General features: G+C 43.3%; 1 protein-coding gene across 2 annotated transcripts in view; it reads left to right on the top strand.

Moving 5' to 3' along the window:
- The window catches only part of LOC134324442 (activin receptor type-1-like), a 51,474-nt gene extending 39,416 nt beyond the window's left edge, over positions 1-12,058 (top strand). For both annotated transcript variants that reach the window (XM_063006291.1, XM_063006292.1), the window contains exons 6-12: positions 413-618; positions 2,050-2,149; positions 3,590-3,736; positions 4,270-4,545; positions 7,505-7,702; positions 10,600-10,730; positions 11,081-12,058. In XM_063006291.1, the coding sequence (XP_062862361.1) occupies positions 413-618; positions 2,050-2,149; positions 3,590-3,736; positions 4,270-4,545; positions 7,505-7,702; positions 10,600-10,730; positions 11,081-11,215 (1,193 nt within the window). In that variant the 3' untranslated portion in view covers positions 11,216-12,058. The remainder of the gene's footprint in view (positions 1-412; positions 619-2,049; positions 2,150-3,589; positions 3,737-4,269; positions 4,546-7,504; positions 7,703-10,599; positions 10,731-11,080) is intronic.
- The last annotated feature ends 5,854 nt before the right edge of the window (positions 12,059-17,912 follow it).

Raw genomic sequence — 17,912 nt, 5'->3', positions numbered from 1 at the left:
AATGGTTTGGCTCCTCTAAATTGCCCCTGGGTGGAGATGAGTAAGTAAATGTATGAGTGTGTGTTGTCCTATAACGGATTAGCGCCCCGTCCAGAGTGCATTCCTGCCCAGCGCCCGGTGTTCTTCGTAATCGCTGGACCGACTCTGAAAACACCAAATCAGTTAGTTAAAAGGATAAAAAATACATGAACTAATTAATTAATAGTAAGGTTTTATTAACATAATCAAACTGAAATGATTAAGCTATTCTTGAGTTCATTAAATAATAAGTGATGGAGTGGCGTTCTGACCCGAGAACCGGAACCCTCATAAAATAAGAAATATAGATTGAATATTTTGTAAATAAAATCACCAAACAGCTTCATTAGAACTAAACGTGTTTAAATACGGCAACTGTGTGTTTCTCTGACAGTGGTGGAGGGTCCGAACTACAGCGTGACCACACTGATCATCGTAATCGTGGCTCCCGTCATCGTCCTCATCATCCTCTCCACGGCGGCGATCCTGGTATTCCGGCGGATCCACCGTAACCAGATGGAGCGCCTGACGGCCCGCGATGCCGAGTACGGAACCATCGACGGGCTCATTGCGTCCAATGTTGGCGAAAGCACGCTGGCGGTAAGTCTTACGATGATCGGACGGGCCTGAGCAGAGATGTTCGGTGCTCTGAATTCTACACTGATGTCAAGGGATCTCTTTACATAGACGCATTTTACGTCATCATACACTCCTGAGAAGAGGGCGTGTCTAAATTCTTTGATTCCTTAAAATGCTCCTACTGAGGCGCCTTAATTCTTAGTGATAATCTGACTCCTCTCGGTTGTTGTTTTTGGAGTGTATGGACGATGGTTCTGATCTTCTTGGCTGCTCAACGTCTCCATCTAGTGTCAGAACAGCGTCACACTGAACCCTAGACACTGGGACAGACTGGGTGCGAATCTGAGAGCAGGATTAGGAATCTGATCACCGCTGGCACTCCTAAAGCTTCTAATTGTGGAAAGTCGGGGTCCAGAATTATGTGGACGTGTGTCAGAAGCAGAGCTGGTACTGATTCAGGTTGAAAAGTGTGTAAAAGTATAAACAAAAGTATTAGGACGCCCGTTCTGATGACCAATTCATGTGTTTCAGACAGAGCAATTGCTAACAGGTGTAATGAATTAATTATATAAAGGAAATTATACTCAATCACTTAATAATAGGAAATTATATCATTTAAGACTCAGTTGGCAGTTGTAGCCTTGCGGTTAAGGCACTGGACTAGTAATCAGAAGATCGCTGGTTCAAGCCCCACCATTGCCAGGTTGCTGCTGTTGGGCCCTTGAGCAAGGCCCTTAACCCTCAATTGCTCAGACTGTATACTCTCACAGTGCTGTAAGTCGCTTTGGATAAAGGAGTCTGCTAAAATGCCGAAAATGTAAGACTCCAGTGGTCTGCACAGAGCGCCTAGTGAACAGCTTTGGGATGAACTGGAACATCGACTGAGGCTTTTTTGCCTGAATTGGCACAAGACGTACTTCCAAGTCTCGTGAGAAGCCTTCTCAGAAGAGCGGTCACTTTATTTTTACCAGCATTTACTCAGCAAGGTCAGATGTCCAGACATGTTACATACCAAATAAAAGTAGCCAAAAGTATGTGGACACTTGACTGTGAACCTGTTTGATATCTAATTCCATAACCATGGACATTAATATAATAAGGAGTTGCCAAGCACACTTACACATTCACTCGCTCATCAATTTACTTACACCTAGGGGGCAGTTTTATGCTGCCAATCCACCCTCTGCATGTTTTAAGATGTCGGGTAAAACCAGATGCAAGTTCTGACCCTGTAACGATTGTGAACTATTATGTGCTGTTGTCTAGAGTCCACAAGAGGGCCTCCTAATATTTCTGTACAACATCACACCATTTACTGATGCTTCTCTCCCTCTCTCTCTCTTTCTCTCACACTGTCTCCCTCTCTCTCTCTCTCTCTCTCTCTCTCTCTCTCTCTCTCTCTCTCTCTCTGTCTCTCTCTCCCTTTCCCTCTCTCTCTCTCTCCCTGTGCAGGATCTGTTGGATCACTCCTGCACGTCGGGCAGCGGTTCAGGACTCCCCTTCCTGGTTCAGAGAACAGTTGCCAGACAGATCACACTGAACGAGTGTGTGGGTGTGTATTTAATCCTTCTCGTCTCCTGCCTATAAAAAGATGTGATTGTGCATGTGTTTTTGTTTACTGAGGATATACACGACTGTCTTCTGAGACTCTCGGCTGTTTTAGGCAGATTTACATACTAAATCCGACAGAGAAACAGATGTGTGGGTACTGATTAGCAGAATTGAGATATTCTGATGTGGCTGTTCAACCCCTTGAGGCAGTAAATATAAATATTAAAATGCTTTATAAAGTTTTAGCAGCAGCTGAATTTATGTTAATCTATGACAAGTGTTTGTCGACCCTGCCCTCCCTCTCATGGCTGTGGAGCGGTGTGTATTTTAAGTACTCTAACATAGATCATTTAACAGAGCAAGGCCGTAACAGTCGGCGAAGAAGACGCTGCTGTAGCCAAGCGTATATGAGTGTAAAAGCTTTAATTATTAATAACTTCTTTTAATTATTGTACAGCTAGGTAAATGGAAGGGTAAATAAATACACAGGTGGATTATCGACTCTAATCCTTGTTTGTAGTTTAAATAAATAGATGATAAATATGTCTAGTTAAAATTATTGATAGGTGGAGGAATAAATACACAGATTTTATAAATAGGATTGATACCAGAGCTGGGATTTTGAATACATCGCATGAACAACGATTGGCTGTTCATCAGGTATGGGATGAGCCGGACCAGGATTCCTCATAACTGGTGCAATTACGGCCTCTGCTGGCCGATCGTTGGCGCCTAAACAGAGTTGGGGAATAACGCTGATTAGGGTGTCTCTCTGTGCACAAGGCTGATCCGCATATGAAAAGATGCAGCCGGCTACTTCACACGTGTCGGAGGGGGCGTGTGTCAGTTGCGAAGCTCCGCAGTCAGCGGTGGAGGGTTGTATCGGTAGAGGTGAAGCGTAACACATCCTGGGTAACTGGATATGACTAAATTAGGGGAGAAAATGGGGGGGGGGATAGATAGCAGATCTGTGTTGGAATTTCAGCTTTGCTATGGACTGGTCAGCAGTTACACAGACACTGTCTGTTAGGAGGGATGGCCAAAAGTGAGTGTGTAATTGGATATGACTAAATTGAAAGGAAAAAAGGGGATTTGTCAGATAAAGAAACAACTAGATCTATAGTTGGCTGGATTAATAATAATAATAATAATAATAATAATGGAAAGTTAATAGATGGGGAACGGATGGATGTTGGATGGATTAATAATAATAATAATAATAATAATAATAGATGGGGAACGGATGGATGTTGGATGGATTAATGTTTTCTGTGATTTTAATGCTAAAACATGGATGTTTTGATAAGGCCTGGTTGAATAAATTAGCGAATAGTAGAAATGTTTTAGTGACAGGCAGTGCAGTAGGTGGATTTTCTGTGGCTTATGTCTGGTCCTGTAGTCAGCTTTAAATGCCTGTTTGTGTGTGTGCGCGCTCCTCCAGGTAAAGGCCGATACGGAGAGGTTTGGAGAGGACAGTGGCAGGGTGAGAACGTGGCCGTGAAGATCTTTTCATCTCGGGACGAGAAGTCCTGGTTCAGAGAGACGGAGATCTACAACACGGTCCTGCTGAGGCACGAGAACATTCTGGGTGAGTCCCCCACGTTCAGTATCACAGTGGCTCCTGTGGTGACCACCAGTGGGCCTCAGTGAGCCTAGAATGGGAGTTCAGTGCCATTCGATTGAGAAGGGTCAAACAAAATCACATGATGAGGCATGATTTGGACCTCTTGACCTACGTTGGGGCTTTGAGAATCAACAAATGTTTGATTTACCCAAGTGCAAAGATCAACGGACAACGATTACAAATGGTTCCCATTCAGTTTTAGAAGTAAAACACTTGCTGAAAGTGTGAGAATAAGATCAAATCCCATCTCAAGGGGGAGCCAGAAATTTTTTTTGAGACGTGCGCCGCCTAGTGACCGATTACTGAACTACTGGTCTCAAATTTTAAACAATCGGACCACCAGACATTCGGTTTCCAGATTTTGTCTGTTAAATGGGGGTCCGTTAAATCGAGTTAAATACTCAGAGTTCTTTTTTATTTTTTTTAATTGTATGTATTTATTATGTTAAGTTACGTCCTGCAGCTTTAACGTTTCCTCCTCTCTGTTCCCCTTGCAGGTTTCATCGCGTCAGACATGACCTCCCGTAACTCCAGCACTCAGCTCTGGCTGATCACGCACTACCACGAGATGGGCTCGCTGTACGACTACCTGCAGCTGAGCACGCTGGACGCCCCAGCCTGCCTCAGGATGGCGCTGTCCATCGCCAGCGGCCTGGCGCATCTTCACGTGGAGATCTTCGGCACGCAGGGCAAGCCGGCCATCGCTCACCGAGACCTGAAGAGCAAGAACGTTCTGGTCAATAAGAACGGCCAGTGCTGCATCGCCGACCTCGGTAAGGATGAACCTCGACTGAAACCAATCAGTGTGAAATAAGCGTGTGTTTAGGACCGTTAGTAATCCTGTAGAGCTGTGAATATTTACACTGTCTTACATCTACGTTTATAGTATCAGACAGACAGTTTAATTTATAATGACCTACCGAAAAGCTTTGTGCTTCCCTCAGTCAAGCATTTTCAACCTTTAGTACAAATATGTAACAATATTGGAGCTTAATTCTGTCAGTTCTGTGTTAAAACCCATAACTTCACACCAGAATGACCCACCAACACCTGATAAACGGAGAAAACCCGCCAACCTGTGAAATCTGCCAGACATCTATTACGATGGGGAGCCAAAAAAATGGTTCGCAGACAGGGTGCTGAAGCCTATCCCAGCTTTTCAATGGGTGCAAGGCACACAGTAACACCCTGGACGGGGCGCCAGTCCATCGCATGGCAGGCACACATACACACACACACTTACATACACACGTACACACCCATTCACCTATAGGGCAATTCAGTGTCTCCAATTAACCTGACTGCATGTTTTTGGACTGTGGGAGGAAACCGGAGCTCCCGGAGGAAACCCACACAGACACGGAGAGAACATGCAAACTCAGCACAGAAAGGACATGAACCACCCCGCCTGGGGATCGAACTCAGGACCTTCTTGCTGTGAGGCGACAGTGCTACCCACCAAGCCACTGTGACGCCCCTACTTTTATACATTTTGACTAAATCTAATGTTAACAAAAACCAAAAAAATTTATTTGTATCCGATAGGTGACCGCAAATAAGATCCACATAAACACAATTTTATTAGACTGCAGTGAATTATAGCTGCCAAATGTCATGTAAATAATCATGAAAATTACATTTAAAATGTTTTATAAATGACATATACTACAATATTGTATATTTGAACGTTTATTTTAAGTGATTTTGCCTTTTTATTGTTTTTGCTGATTTTTTAATATTTTTAGCTGCTCTTTTCTGTATTTTTATTAGCAGGTAAACGTAATTAAGCCGAAAATGACAGAAGTGGAGGTATTACTGTATATGTAAAGCAAACAAAAATATGCACGTTTGAGCAGTCGGGAGTTCATAGAAAGTTCCGGTCACTTTCTGTGAGGAGATTTACATCCTGTGTTCACATGTTTTTGTTTGAAGCTAGTCCACTTTCCTTCCACCTTCTTCCAAAAACATGTTTAGTGGATTAGGGCTACTGGGCTAAATGATACCCCCAGGTATGAGGAATGAACCTGTAGGCTCCTGTGGTGACCAGGCACCATGTTCAGGGTGAATTTCTGATTTAGGTCCAGCGAGATTTTTAATGATTTCTGACTAATCTTAAGTACTTGTAATATTATAAACGTTAATCTAATAAATATTTGGATTTTGCTTGAGCAATTTTTTTGGCAAAAAAAAATATGATTATGCGTAAAAACTAGGTCATTAAAACTAAATTCTTAAAAGGGTTTTTGTTTCCTTTTATTCATCAACCTGTTGATGTTACAGATCCACAATCCTGGTCATAATAAGAACCAAACCATATATATATATATGAGGAGGAGAATAGAGGACGAGAACACTTAATACACTTATTCTTCTTAAAAACTCAAACAAAAATGCTGCGAGGCTCTTCTGGCTCTCATCAGGAGCTCATTAGGCTCTCTCGGAAACCTTAATGAAAAATCCATTAATGTCCTGAGCACGGCGTAAACACTGGGCGGTCTGAGGTCAGAGACGGGATGGGAACGGTCCACGCTGTTCACAATCGGTCGGATGTTTTTGATAAACAACTATTGGTGTGTGTATTTATATACATTCTGACTAAACTGATTTTTAAAGCTTTTAAAGGGATCAGATTAATCGTGTTTGTGGTTGTGCTGGGTGTAATTAATCATTATTTATGCATTATTGTTTATTATATTAATATTATTATTATTTATATGTATGTGTCCAAGTACCTGCTTTTTGTTTGCAATTATGCTATCGTTTTTCATTTTCTTGATTTTTATCATTGTAGTTTTGTGTTTAATTGCTCGTTTTACTCCCACAGCTCATCTTAATTCCGCTTAGTAGCCTTGTTATTATTATATAAACAAACATCAGTTTAATAAAATGCCTTTTCATGCATTTAAATCCCAATTTTCCTCCCGATCTTGTCAGATCCAATCCAATTCCGACCACCTCTTTTCACCTGCATGAATCGGGTTCCTCCGGGGATCCGTATCGCGTATGGAGAGTCACACACTAATCTCCATTATCCCCCTATTTGCGGTTGATATTAATCAGCCAGCAGAGGTCGCAATTGCAGCAGCAATGAGGAATCCCTTTGTCCCGTCTTCCTTTAGACCCAGCCAATCATGTCTGTCTAGGTGACTGATCGGTCAGTAGCAGAGCTGAGATTTAAACCCCTAAAATACACGTTTTAAACATTTATTTATGTATACACCGACCAGGCATAACATTATGACCACTGACAGGTGAAGTGAATAACACTGATTATCTCTTCATCACGGCACCTGTTAGTGGGGGGGGGGGGTATATTACACAGCAAGTGAAGATTTTATCCTCAAAGTTGATGTTAGTTGAGTTTGACGAGGGCCAGATTGTGATGGCTAGACGACTGGGTCAGAGCATCTCCAAAACTGCAACTCTTGTGGGGTGTGTCCCGGTCTGCAGTGGTCAGTATCTATCAAAAGTGATCCAAGGAAGGAACAGTGGTAAACCGGCGACAGGGTCATAGGCGACCAAGGCTCACTGATGCACGTGGGGAGCGAAGGCTGGAACGTGTGGTCCGATCCAACAGACGAGCTGCTGTAGCTCAAACTGCTGAAGAAGTTAATGCTGGTTCTGCATCACAGTCGCAGGGCTGTTTTGGCAACAAAAAGGGGACCAACACAATATTAAAATTGTGTCATAATGTTATGCCTGATCGGTGTATCTTTTTTTGTTTATTCTCAGGTCTGGCTGTGATGCATTACCAGGACACGAACGAGCTGGACGTAGGGAATAACCCTAAAGTGGGCACCAAGCGCTACATGGCCCCGGAGGTACTGGACGACTCCATTCAGGTGGACTGTTTTGAGTCATACAAGCGAGTGGACATCTGGGCATTCGGACTCGTCCTGTGGGAGATCGCCAGACGTACAGTCAGTAATGGTGAGTCAGTTTTACTTTACTAGAATGATCCAAATACACCAAGGAAAGACAACTAGTACACGTGCCTGGTGCATTAAAAGTAATTCTGACACGAGCTCACAGCTATAAAAATTGACCCAAAATATAAAGACAAGATAAAATAAGCAGACAGAATAAAATGACACATGTGGTGTTTATTTATTAGGATTTTAACGTCATGTTTTACACACTTTGGTTACATTCATGACAGGACAGGTAGTTACTGGTTACACAAGAATGTCAAACACAGTCATGAACAATTCTGCATCTCCAGTTCATCTCACTTGCACGTCTTTGGACTGTAAGAGGAAATCGGAACTCCCTGAGGAAACCCACACAGACACGGGGAGAACATGCAAACTCCACACAGAAAGGACCCAGACAGTGCCTAGGTGGCACAGCGGGATGTTCCGCTAGCACACCAGCCACCTGGTCGGCTGGGCGCCATCTAGCGGGCACAATTGGCAGTGCCTGCAGCAGACACGTTTCTGCTAGGGCGGGATGACCGGACTATATGAGTGGGGTCTTCAAACGCTGTGTAAGGACCCTGATTGGCAGATAGGGAGGCACCTGTGCAGAAAGCATGGGTGAAAAAGGGTTCCGCTAAGGGCTGCACGCAGGTCAGAGGAGGCATGGGCAGCAATATACCCACCTCGACTGCAATCAGGGATCCACCAGCAGCGGAAGACAAATTGACTACGATAAATTGGGAGCAAATGCATAAATAAAATAGGGAAAAAAAAGAACCCGGACCACTTTACCTAGGAATCGAACCCAGGACCTTCTTGCTGTGAGGCGTTAAACATATGTGCTAAACACAGCAGTAAATTCCAAATAAATTAATTACTTTTATTTTCTCTGCCACCTCTTTATGGTGAAGTATGAGGACACATGAGTATGAGCTTCTTGAACCTCTCGATTCAAATCCACAGGTGATAGGTAGTACTGTGAGGTGACTTTCCCTTGCTGTTATATTTATAGGCCGTCCACAAGTTTTTGGACTGTGTCTTTTTATCTTTTAAGCTTAGACAGGTTCAGGGGTTAGAGTTTGGTATGAGGGGCGCTTGGTTGGGGAGTCTTAGTGCTTAGTGTTGGAACCCAACACTGGCAGGCGATGAGAAGCGGCTGCAGGTTGGACACATACCTGAGGGGGTGTGTGGTGGTCCGGCTATTTTTGGCAGCGGATTTACAATCTGGGTTTGGAAATGACAAAAAAAAATCCAGAAATGAATGATTGCTTTGGTTTTAAATGAAACGTTACATTTCTCTACCGGTTTTGTGGAATGCCGCTGCTCTCTGCCAAACCTTTTCGGTGCATTTTTGCACGCTGGTGATTAGTGAATTATAGTTCTCCTTTGTGCCGAGATCAGAAAGGCTGGACGTTGTTTACGGCTGATCGCAGCATAAAAACTCTTGGCTTGATTCTCAGTTAATACCTTGTGTTGTTATAACACAATACAGACCTTTAAATGATTTAGGATCTTAAGATAGGATAAGATTCCTTTATTGATCCCTGTGGGGGATATGTGAGTATCACAGCGGCTACATCACAGAGTAAATACAGATAAAAATAGGGTAGAAATGAAGATATACGTAGACTATACAGTATAAGGACCAGTACTATTCTACAGTAGCTTTATAGGATGAACCACAAAGCAGAAATATTCAGCCAGTCGATCTGTAATCACGAAGCTCATGATAGACCTGCACTATAGTCTTCATAAAGGGGCCACAGACTCTAACCTACCTACAGATCTACCTGATTACTAACAATTCCACTTCCCTTTATTTGAGTGATTGATGATCCATCGTCCACAGTGTTTTGCTGATTTCATTCACCAGTTTATATTTTTAATGGGAAGATTCTTATATTTCTTTAAATTGAACATACCCACTTCCCTCTAACTCAGTGAAAATATATTCATTTCCCCAGCACGCCTGAAATCCTCTGCATTCGTGTGTAGTTTTCGTTTTTGTCTGTCTTTCTGTCTATTTATCTGTCCATATGTCTATCTATCTGTATGTCTGTCTATCTGTCTATCTAGCTGTCTGTCTGTCTGTCTGTCTGTCTATCTGTCTGTCTGTCTGTCTGTCTGTCTTGTCTATCTATCTATCTATCTATCTATCTATCTATCTATCTCTCTCTCTCTCTCTCTCTCTCTCTCTCTCTCTCTCTCTCTCTCTCTCTCTCTATCTATCTATCTATCTATCTATCTATCTATCTATCTACAGCGACACCAAGAGTTCAAACCTTGTTTTGGGAAGGCTCTTAGCTGTCCCGGCAGGAACATAGCAAACCTTCCACCCAGAAAGCAGTGCCCGTTATGCACTTATGTGTTGCAGTTGGCCATAAGAAGTTCATAGAGGGATCCACATGGTGCATGGAGAGTCACACACTGATCTCCATTATCCCCCATCTTATTGTGCAGGCGCTATCGACCAGCCAGCAGAGCTTGTAATTGCAGCAAGTATAGGGAATCCCTACGTCCTTCCCCCCTTAGCCAACGAGCCAATCATTGTTCGAGAACCATTGTGCCATCCAAGCGCCCATAAATGCTTTATGAGAAAAAGTTTAAGAAGTTTTACGAGTTTAAGTGGTTTATGATCTTGTTAAGACTGTAAACACAGCCCTGACAACAGAGAAAGCATGTTAAACATCAGTGTGTTTGCGTTGTGCTTAAATACGTCTTACTGATTTCCAGTCAACACGCCACTCATTCCTTTATATGAAACTATACCAGTGATTCAGGTGGGAAAGTATTTCAGGTCCGATCTGGTACCAGTCAGACGTTTAGGGCTGATATTGATTTGGTATCAACGCTCGATTCACTTCGAATCACAGCATGGTGAATAAAGTCTGGTTTGTTTTGTCTATGCAGGTATTGTAGAAGACTACAAGCCTCCCTTCCATGATGCAGTACCCAGTGACCCCAGCTTCGAGGACATGAAGAAGGTGGTGTGTATAGACCAACAAAGACCCAACATCCCCAACCGATGGTTCTCAGACTCGGTAAGGACAAGTTTAAATCATTTAGAGAAATGTTCAGTGTGTGTGCTAGATAATGGGCCAGTCGGGCAGAAGGTCGGGCAGTTCAGTCCCTGGTACCACCAGGTTGCCACCACTGTTGGGACCCAAGCAAGGCCCTTAACCATCTTTTGTTTGCATTGTATGTGGTCAAAACTATATTAAACACTTGACTGATAGCACCGCTGGGAATTCGAACCCTGGAACCCTGTGGTAGGGGGCTAGTAGCCACCTGAGAGCCTATATATTTAGTATAGTAACTCAGTAGCTTAGCTCAGTAACCTCTTGATTCAGCTCTTGTGGTCACTCATTTATTTTCTTGTCCTCTCTTCCAGACTTTAACGTCCATCTCCAAGCTGATGAAGGAGTGCTGGTACCAGAACCCGTCAGCGAGGCTCACGGCCCTGCGCATCAAAAAGACTCTGACCAAAATCGATAACTGCTTGGACAAAATAAAAGCGGACATTTGAACTTTCGAGCACGGAAGATCTACATCCACAAAGGCCTTTATCGCGTCCGGCAAGACGGGACGTCCGGAGATCCGGGAGAGAGAAAAAAAGAGACTGTAAGGGCACGGTGCCCTCCTAGTGGCACAATGTATTTATTTTAAAAGCTACCGTGGGACTTGTCGTCGGCATCCAAAGATGGCACAGAGGGCATTTAACAGACTGTAGATGTGTGACTTGACCTCGCTTCACACGCAGTCACATTTTTTTATTATTAAAAAGAAGAGACTGTTACACTAGCAGCACCAGGCGGACGTCGCTTCAGAGCTAAAGTTTACCTTCTAATGCAGCTTCGATCTCTGGAACGTTTTCCAGAGACGACGTATTTCGTTTAGCAATATTGTCCGTGCTTCGTTTTGATTCATTGCACTGGCAGGCGCTGCTGGCATTCCTTACTTGCTCTGCTACAGAAGAATCCCGAGCGTAAAGACAATGACGAAATGCCAAAACGGCTGTATTTTATATTCCACTAGCACCGTATCCTTAACTAGTATCCATCACAGGTAACGCGAGCTCTGTTTAGTTTTACTTTGTGTTTTGTTATCTTTATTGTTTACCTTTTGCACTGCCATTTACAGTATCATGGGAAAAAGCATCTCTGTTTTCATTTATTCATCCATTCATCCATTTATTGACATCACTCGAGCTGTAATTTATTTAACTCTGTTTTCCAGTCGTACATCCGGCCCGAGATGTTACGTCTCACAGATATTTTTTGTATTAATAAGCATTTAGCGTTTTGTTTTTTTTGTTTGTTTCATAAGCTTTATTGAGTATAGATGCTAAAAGAGTAAATAAAAAAGATTCTTTACTCAAATAATCTTCGTTTAATGTGTTCTACCTTCGTTGTGATCATGGTTACATAAACACTGAGCATGTGGTGAGAATATTGTTCATTTTTGTATTCATATATTAAATATTATACATCATTATAAACACACTAATAAATATCATGGTGGTTGAATGGGTAGCACTGTCGCCTCACAGCAAGAAGGTCCTGGGTTCGATCCCCAGGCGGGGCGGTCCGGGTCCTTTCTGTGCAGAGTGGGTTTCCTCCGGGAGCTCCGGTTTCCTCCCATAGTCCAAAAACATGCAGTCAGGTTAACTGGAGACATTGAATTGCCCTACAGGTGAATGTGTGTGTGGTGATGAACTGGCGCCCACTGAAAAGCTGGGATAGGCCCCGAACCACCCCCTGCCCCAGCGACCCTAATTGGATAAGCGGTTGAGTGAGTGAGTGAGTGAGTGAGTGAGTGAGTGAGTGAGTGAGTGAGTGAGTGAGTGAGTGAGTGAGTGAGTGAGTGAGTGAGTGAGTGAGTGAGTGAGTGAGTGAGTGGCACAGTGATCTACTGTGCTAGCCCACCTTCTCTAAGATCCAGGTTCGAACCTTTGTGGTGCTATTGTCCGGCCAGGCATCTACACAGACCGGTTTGGATTGGTGCCCTGTCCAGGGTGTTCTTTTCACCCAGTGTTTTCAAGTGGAACTGGACCTGCCGTGACCCTGACCAGGACACAGCAATGGATTAAAATATCATGTAATAAAACTTTTTTGTCGTAAAAAATGTTTAAATACACACACACACACACACACACACACACACACACACACACACACACACACACACACACACACACTGACTAGGCGCAGCAGACTGTTATGCTAGCCCACAAACACTGAGACCAAGGTTTGAGTCTCAGACACTGTTGGCCACGTCTGAGGGAGAGGAGGTCGGCTGGGGTATGGCCTTTTCGCTGTCTGGTCAAGGTGCCTGCAGTATAAAGGGGGGAGAACTGGGCATGTCTAAATGTATAAAATAATTATAATAAAAAAATAAAAAAAAAACAAGGAACTCTTGTCCATTGTCAAACCCACTCCAGTTGGAATGCAGGAAGTGGAGACCAGATACCTCAGGACTCTTTCATTTATCTTGTGGAGTCCATGTCTCAGCGAGTCAGAGCTGTTTTAATAGCCTATCAGGCTCATCGCTGTACATTTTAAAATTATTATTATTGTTAAGTGCCATTAAGTCGATTCTGACCATCTTCTGTTTAATTCTTCAGTCCATCTGGTTGCTGTTACAAGATTTTTTTATCCATCGCTGTGTCCTGGTCAGGGTCACGGCAGGTCCAGTTCCACCTGGAAACACTGGGTGAAAAGAACACCCTGGACAGGGCACCAATCAAAACATAGCCAACTTCTGCCACCCTCACACATAGTCGGTCAGGTCTGTGTAGATGCCTGGCTGTCCAAAAGCACCACAAAGTTTAGAACCTGGATCTTATGCTTAATATAATGAATATACTTAATTCATGAAAATGGTAGTAATCTGGTCCCACCGTGGTTTACAAGGAGTAACGCACAGCCTCCAAAAGGGGGCGTTCGTGTATGAAGCTCCTTTTTAAATGCTGAAAATGATCAAAATTACGGTTCTGAGCCAAAATATTGTTTAGTATTTTTTTCCACTTAGAGAATCATATTTATTTTGCCCTATCTTCCAACCAAGCCTGCGTGCCTTTCTTTAGCGTTCTGTGCTGTATTTATTGGAGGTGAAGTGGCTACCGTGGATGGAATCGGCTTTTCCAGGGTTGCTTGGCACACTTCACAACCCTTACACCCCTTGACCTCATTCTTGTTGCCCAAATAGATGTCACGTTCCCTGCTCCAAAGCTGGAGCAAAGTGTTTTAGGCTGCCTAGAGACAGAGAACGCCAAGGGATTTGCAATACTGTAATAGTTTATGGTTGAAAACGTGATCTGTGTCCATGTGTCAGGGTTGCACTGGATCCACAACCTGGTCACACTGGACACAGGACAGGAAATTCATTTTTACATTGACTAATATATTTGAACACCTAACATAAATAAAAAATAAACTGATGGACAGTCAGTATTTAAAGTTTATTATTTAGAGATTTTAGGATTATGAAAAGAGTCTCAACATAAATTATCGTCTGATTGTTGATTCTGAATCACAAAGTTGATTTTAATGTGAAATATTTGCTCCTCAGGATTTATTCTTCCACACTTTTTCACATCACAGGGTCTCTTTCTCGAATCCGCTAAATCACCTCATCCTGTCTCTCTCTCCTTGTTGACGGCATGAAACATTTCCTGGGAAAAACCGCCGCAGTCAAAACGTTTTAAGGTCTTTTGTACGTGTTGAGTAGATTTGCCCCGATGCCAGTGTTGGTTATTTTAAAACCCTCACCTTCACATAATACTGATGTAATTGAAAGAACTGGGCGGGAGAGCCTCTCCATGTGGGAAGTGTTTCGAGTCGCGAGTACTTTCAGGAGTTCCTTTTGATTCACAGGAAATGCATTACAGCACAATGAGCCGGGCGCTCCAGTCAAGTGAAGCTTCACCTAATAACTGCAATCTGAACAGAAATAAAGTACAAAGTCAAAGAAATGATAATAAAAAAATGCTGAGCACTCAAAATGCTTTTAGCATCGCTGTGAATGTGCTTTTAGTAAAACAGCTAATTGATCCTTGTGTTGTGCTGACATCGACTTCACTGCCCTGTTCTTTGGGGTCAAAGAGACCCCGGTGTTGTGTGGGTAAAATAACTAACCAAATTAACTCAAGAGAGGAGAGTGTGTGTCTGTGTGTGTGTGTGTGTGTGTGTGTGTGTGTGTGTGTGTGTGTGTGTGTGTGTGTGTGTGTGTGTGTGTGTGTGTGTGTGTGTGTGTGTGTGTGTGTGTGTGTGTGTGTGTGTGTGTGTGTGTGTGTGTGTGTGTGTGTGTGTGTGTCAGCTGTCTCCTCAACACCGAACAGAAACTAAAAGTATATTAGAATCTGTTGATTTTTATCATGTATTCTAGCTGTGGGGTCTCTAAAACCCCAAAGACTCACTCACTCTCTTAACCGCTTATCCAATTCGGGTCATGGGGGGGGTACTGGAGCCTTTCCCAGCTTTTCAATGGGCGCAAGGCACACAGTGACACCCTGGATGGGGCAGACACACATACACACATACACACACACACACACACACCCATTCACCTATAGGGCAGTGGTGGAGGAAAGAAATGGTGATGAACTCATATATTTGGAGGAAAAGGGGAAGATATACAATAATATAAACTCTACAAAATAAAGATATCAGTCCACAGACATCACTATTTCACTACCAGTCTTTATTTATTTTAATTTTCTTTGCATTGTTATATAGTGTGAGGAAACCTGATAAACTTGCCAGTACGTGCAATTAAAATAGAACTGATTGATTGATTGATCCCCAGCAGCAGTTCACAATTAACACAACCATCACACAATGACACATTTACATTTACGTTTTTGGCATTTAGCAGACACTTTTATCCAAAGTACTGTGACAGTATACAATCTAAGCAATTGAGGGTTAAGGGCCTTGCTTAAGGGCCCAACAGTTGCAACCTGGCAGAGGTGGGGCTTGAACCGGCAACCTTCTGATTACTAGTCCAGTACCCTAACCACTAGGCTACAGCTGCCCCGTCACTGACAGCTGACACGTCAATGTAGTGCAAAGAAATAAAAAATAAAAATTGATACCCAGGTGGCGCAGCAGGAAATTCCCCTAGCACACCAGCGCCGAGATTCTGAACTCCTCGGTTCGAAACTCGGCATAGCCACCGGTCAGCTGGGCGCCATCTAGCGGGCATAATTGGCAGTGCCTGCATGGAGGGATGACCGGAATATTAGGGCAGGGTCTTTAAACGCTGTGTAAGGACTCTGATTGGTGGATAGAGGCGCCTGTGAAAGTGCATGGGTGGAAAAGGGTTCTGTTAAGGGCTGCACGCGGGTTGAAGGAGGTGTGAGCAGCAATATACCCACCTCGACTGCAAAAAAATAAAGAAATAATAAAGAAAAATGAAAAAGGAATGTAATGCTAAAATAAGATATAAAAATCTAAAAATATAATAATACATAAAATAAGAATGTAATAACATCTAACAAAAAACAAACTAAAGAAGTGAGCCTAAAATGTGCAGTTTAAAGACTTTATGTGTGCTATTTTACGCTGTGCAAATCAAATAGTACCAATTGGCACATATTAAATGAACAACTAACCAAATTCTAAATTGATTTAGCAAGAAGCTGTTTGTTTTAAATGCTGAAAATGATCAAAATTACGGTTCTGAGCCAAAATATTGTTTAGTATTTTTTTCCACTTAGAGAATATTTATATATATTTATTTTTGCCCTATCTTCCAACCAAGCCTGCGTGCCTTTCTTTAGCGTTCTGTGCTGTATTTAATGGAGGTGAAGTGGCTACTGTGGATGGAATCAGCTTTTCCAGGGTTGGTTGGCACACTTCACAACCCTTACACCCCTTGACCTCATTCTTGTTGCCCAAAATGGAGCAAAGTGTTTTAGGCTGCCTAGAGACAGAGAACGCCAAGGGATTTGCAATACTGTAATAGTTTATGGTTGAAAACGTGATCGGTGTCCACGTGTCAGGGTTGCACTGGATCCACAACCTGGTCACACTGGACACAGGGCAGGAAATTACCTGTGACCGGTCAGGTCTCTCTTAAGCCTAGAGGTAAGCAGATCCAATCCTAGCGTCATTTTTTAATTACATTATTAATAAAAACCCTCTTCCTCATGTTTATAGCTTTAACTTTCCTCAGACGTAATCCTGTCCGAGATCACGACTGACCCAACAGGAAAGTGAAAGTGTGGTCACACACTTTACCTCATAAATATCTAATAAGCTGGTCAGGTGTGTTTAAAGAGAGAAATGACCAAATCACTGGTCCCTGACTCTCCACGCCTGACGTTCTGAACCTCTGCTCTGAAACGTCCGGTGCTAACGGGCCTCGTCTCTCAAGGTCAGACCGCTCAAGAGTCACATTCCTTCCAAGCTACACCGGTATGCCGCCCACGTAACACAGCGGGATATTACACTAGCACACCAGCACTGGGATCTCCTCGATTTAAATCTCAGCTCTGCTACCAGTCGGCTGGGTGCCCCCTACTGGGCACAACTGTCAGTCCCTGCAGCAGACAAATTTGCCCGCTAGTCTGCTGTGTGGAAAAAGACCGGACTAAAAAAGTGGGCGGGGTCTTCGACGCTGTGTAAGGATCCTGGTTAGTAGCTCGAGGTGCCTGTACAGAAGTGGAGAAATGCGGAGATCAGCGCGTGACTCTCTGGCCTCACATGTTAACCCGCCAAAGTATGGGCGAATAAGAAGGGTTCATGGACTGTGCAGGTGGCAGAGGGAGCGTGCGCCAGGCGAATATAATTGCTTGTTTGTGTTGTGCTTAGTGTGTGTGTATGTATGTGTGTATAATGTTTTGATTGTCTGTGCTTGTGTGTGTTGTGTTTATAGTGTGTTGTGATTTTTTCTGCAGCTGTGTGTGTGTGTTGTGTTGGGTGTGTGTTTATTTTTGTGTGTTCCTTGTGTTTGTGTGTATGTTAAGTGTGCCTGTTTGTGTATTTTTAGTGTGTGTGTGTGTGTGTGTGTTGAGAAGTTTTCAGACGGAGGCTCGGTGGGGGCGGAGCGGTTGGTGGTCACTCCTCCTCCTCTCAGACTGTATAACTGCGCTCACAGAGCTGAATCACTTCATTCTGACAGAACTGAGAGTGTGTGGAAGTGTGTGAGAGAGATACAGGGTGAGAGTGTGAGACTGTCCAGCATTACTGAATGAGCTGTAACGCAGTGAGAAACTCGGA

The sequence above is a fragment of the Trichomycterus rosablanca genome, chromosome 12, assembly GCF_030014385.1.
Source record: "Trichomycterus rosablanca isolate fTriRos1 chromosome 12, fTriRos1.hap1, whole genome shotgun sequence".
In the NCBI taxonomy this organism is placed as follows: domain Eukaryota; kingdom Metazoa; phylum Chordata; class Actinopteri; order Siluriformes; family Trichomycteridae; genus Trichomycterus; species Trichomycterus rosablanca.
Note: the sequence above shows the minus strand (reverse complement) of the source record. Positions and strands in the feature narration are given on the sequence as shown.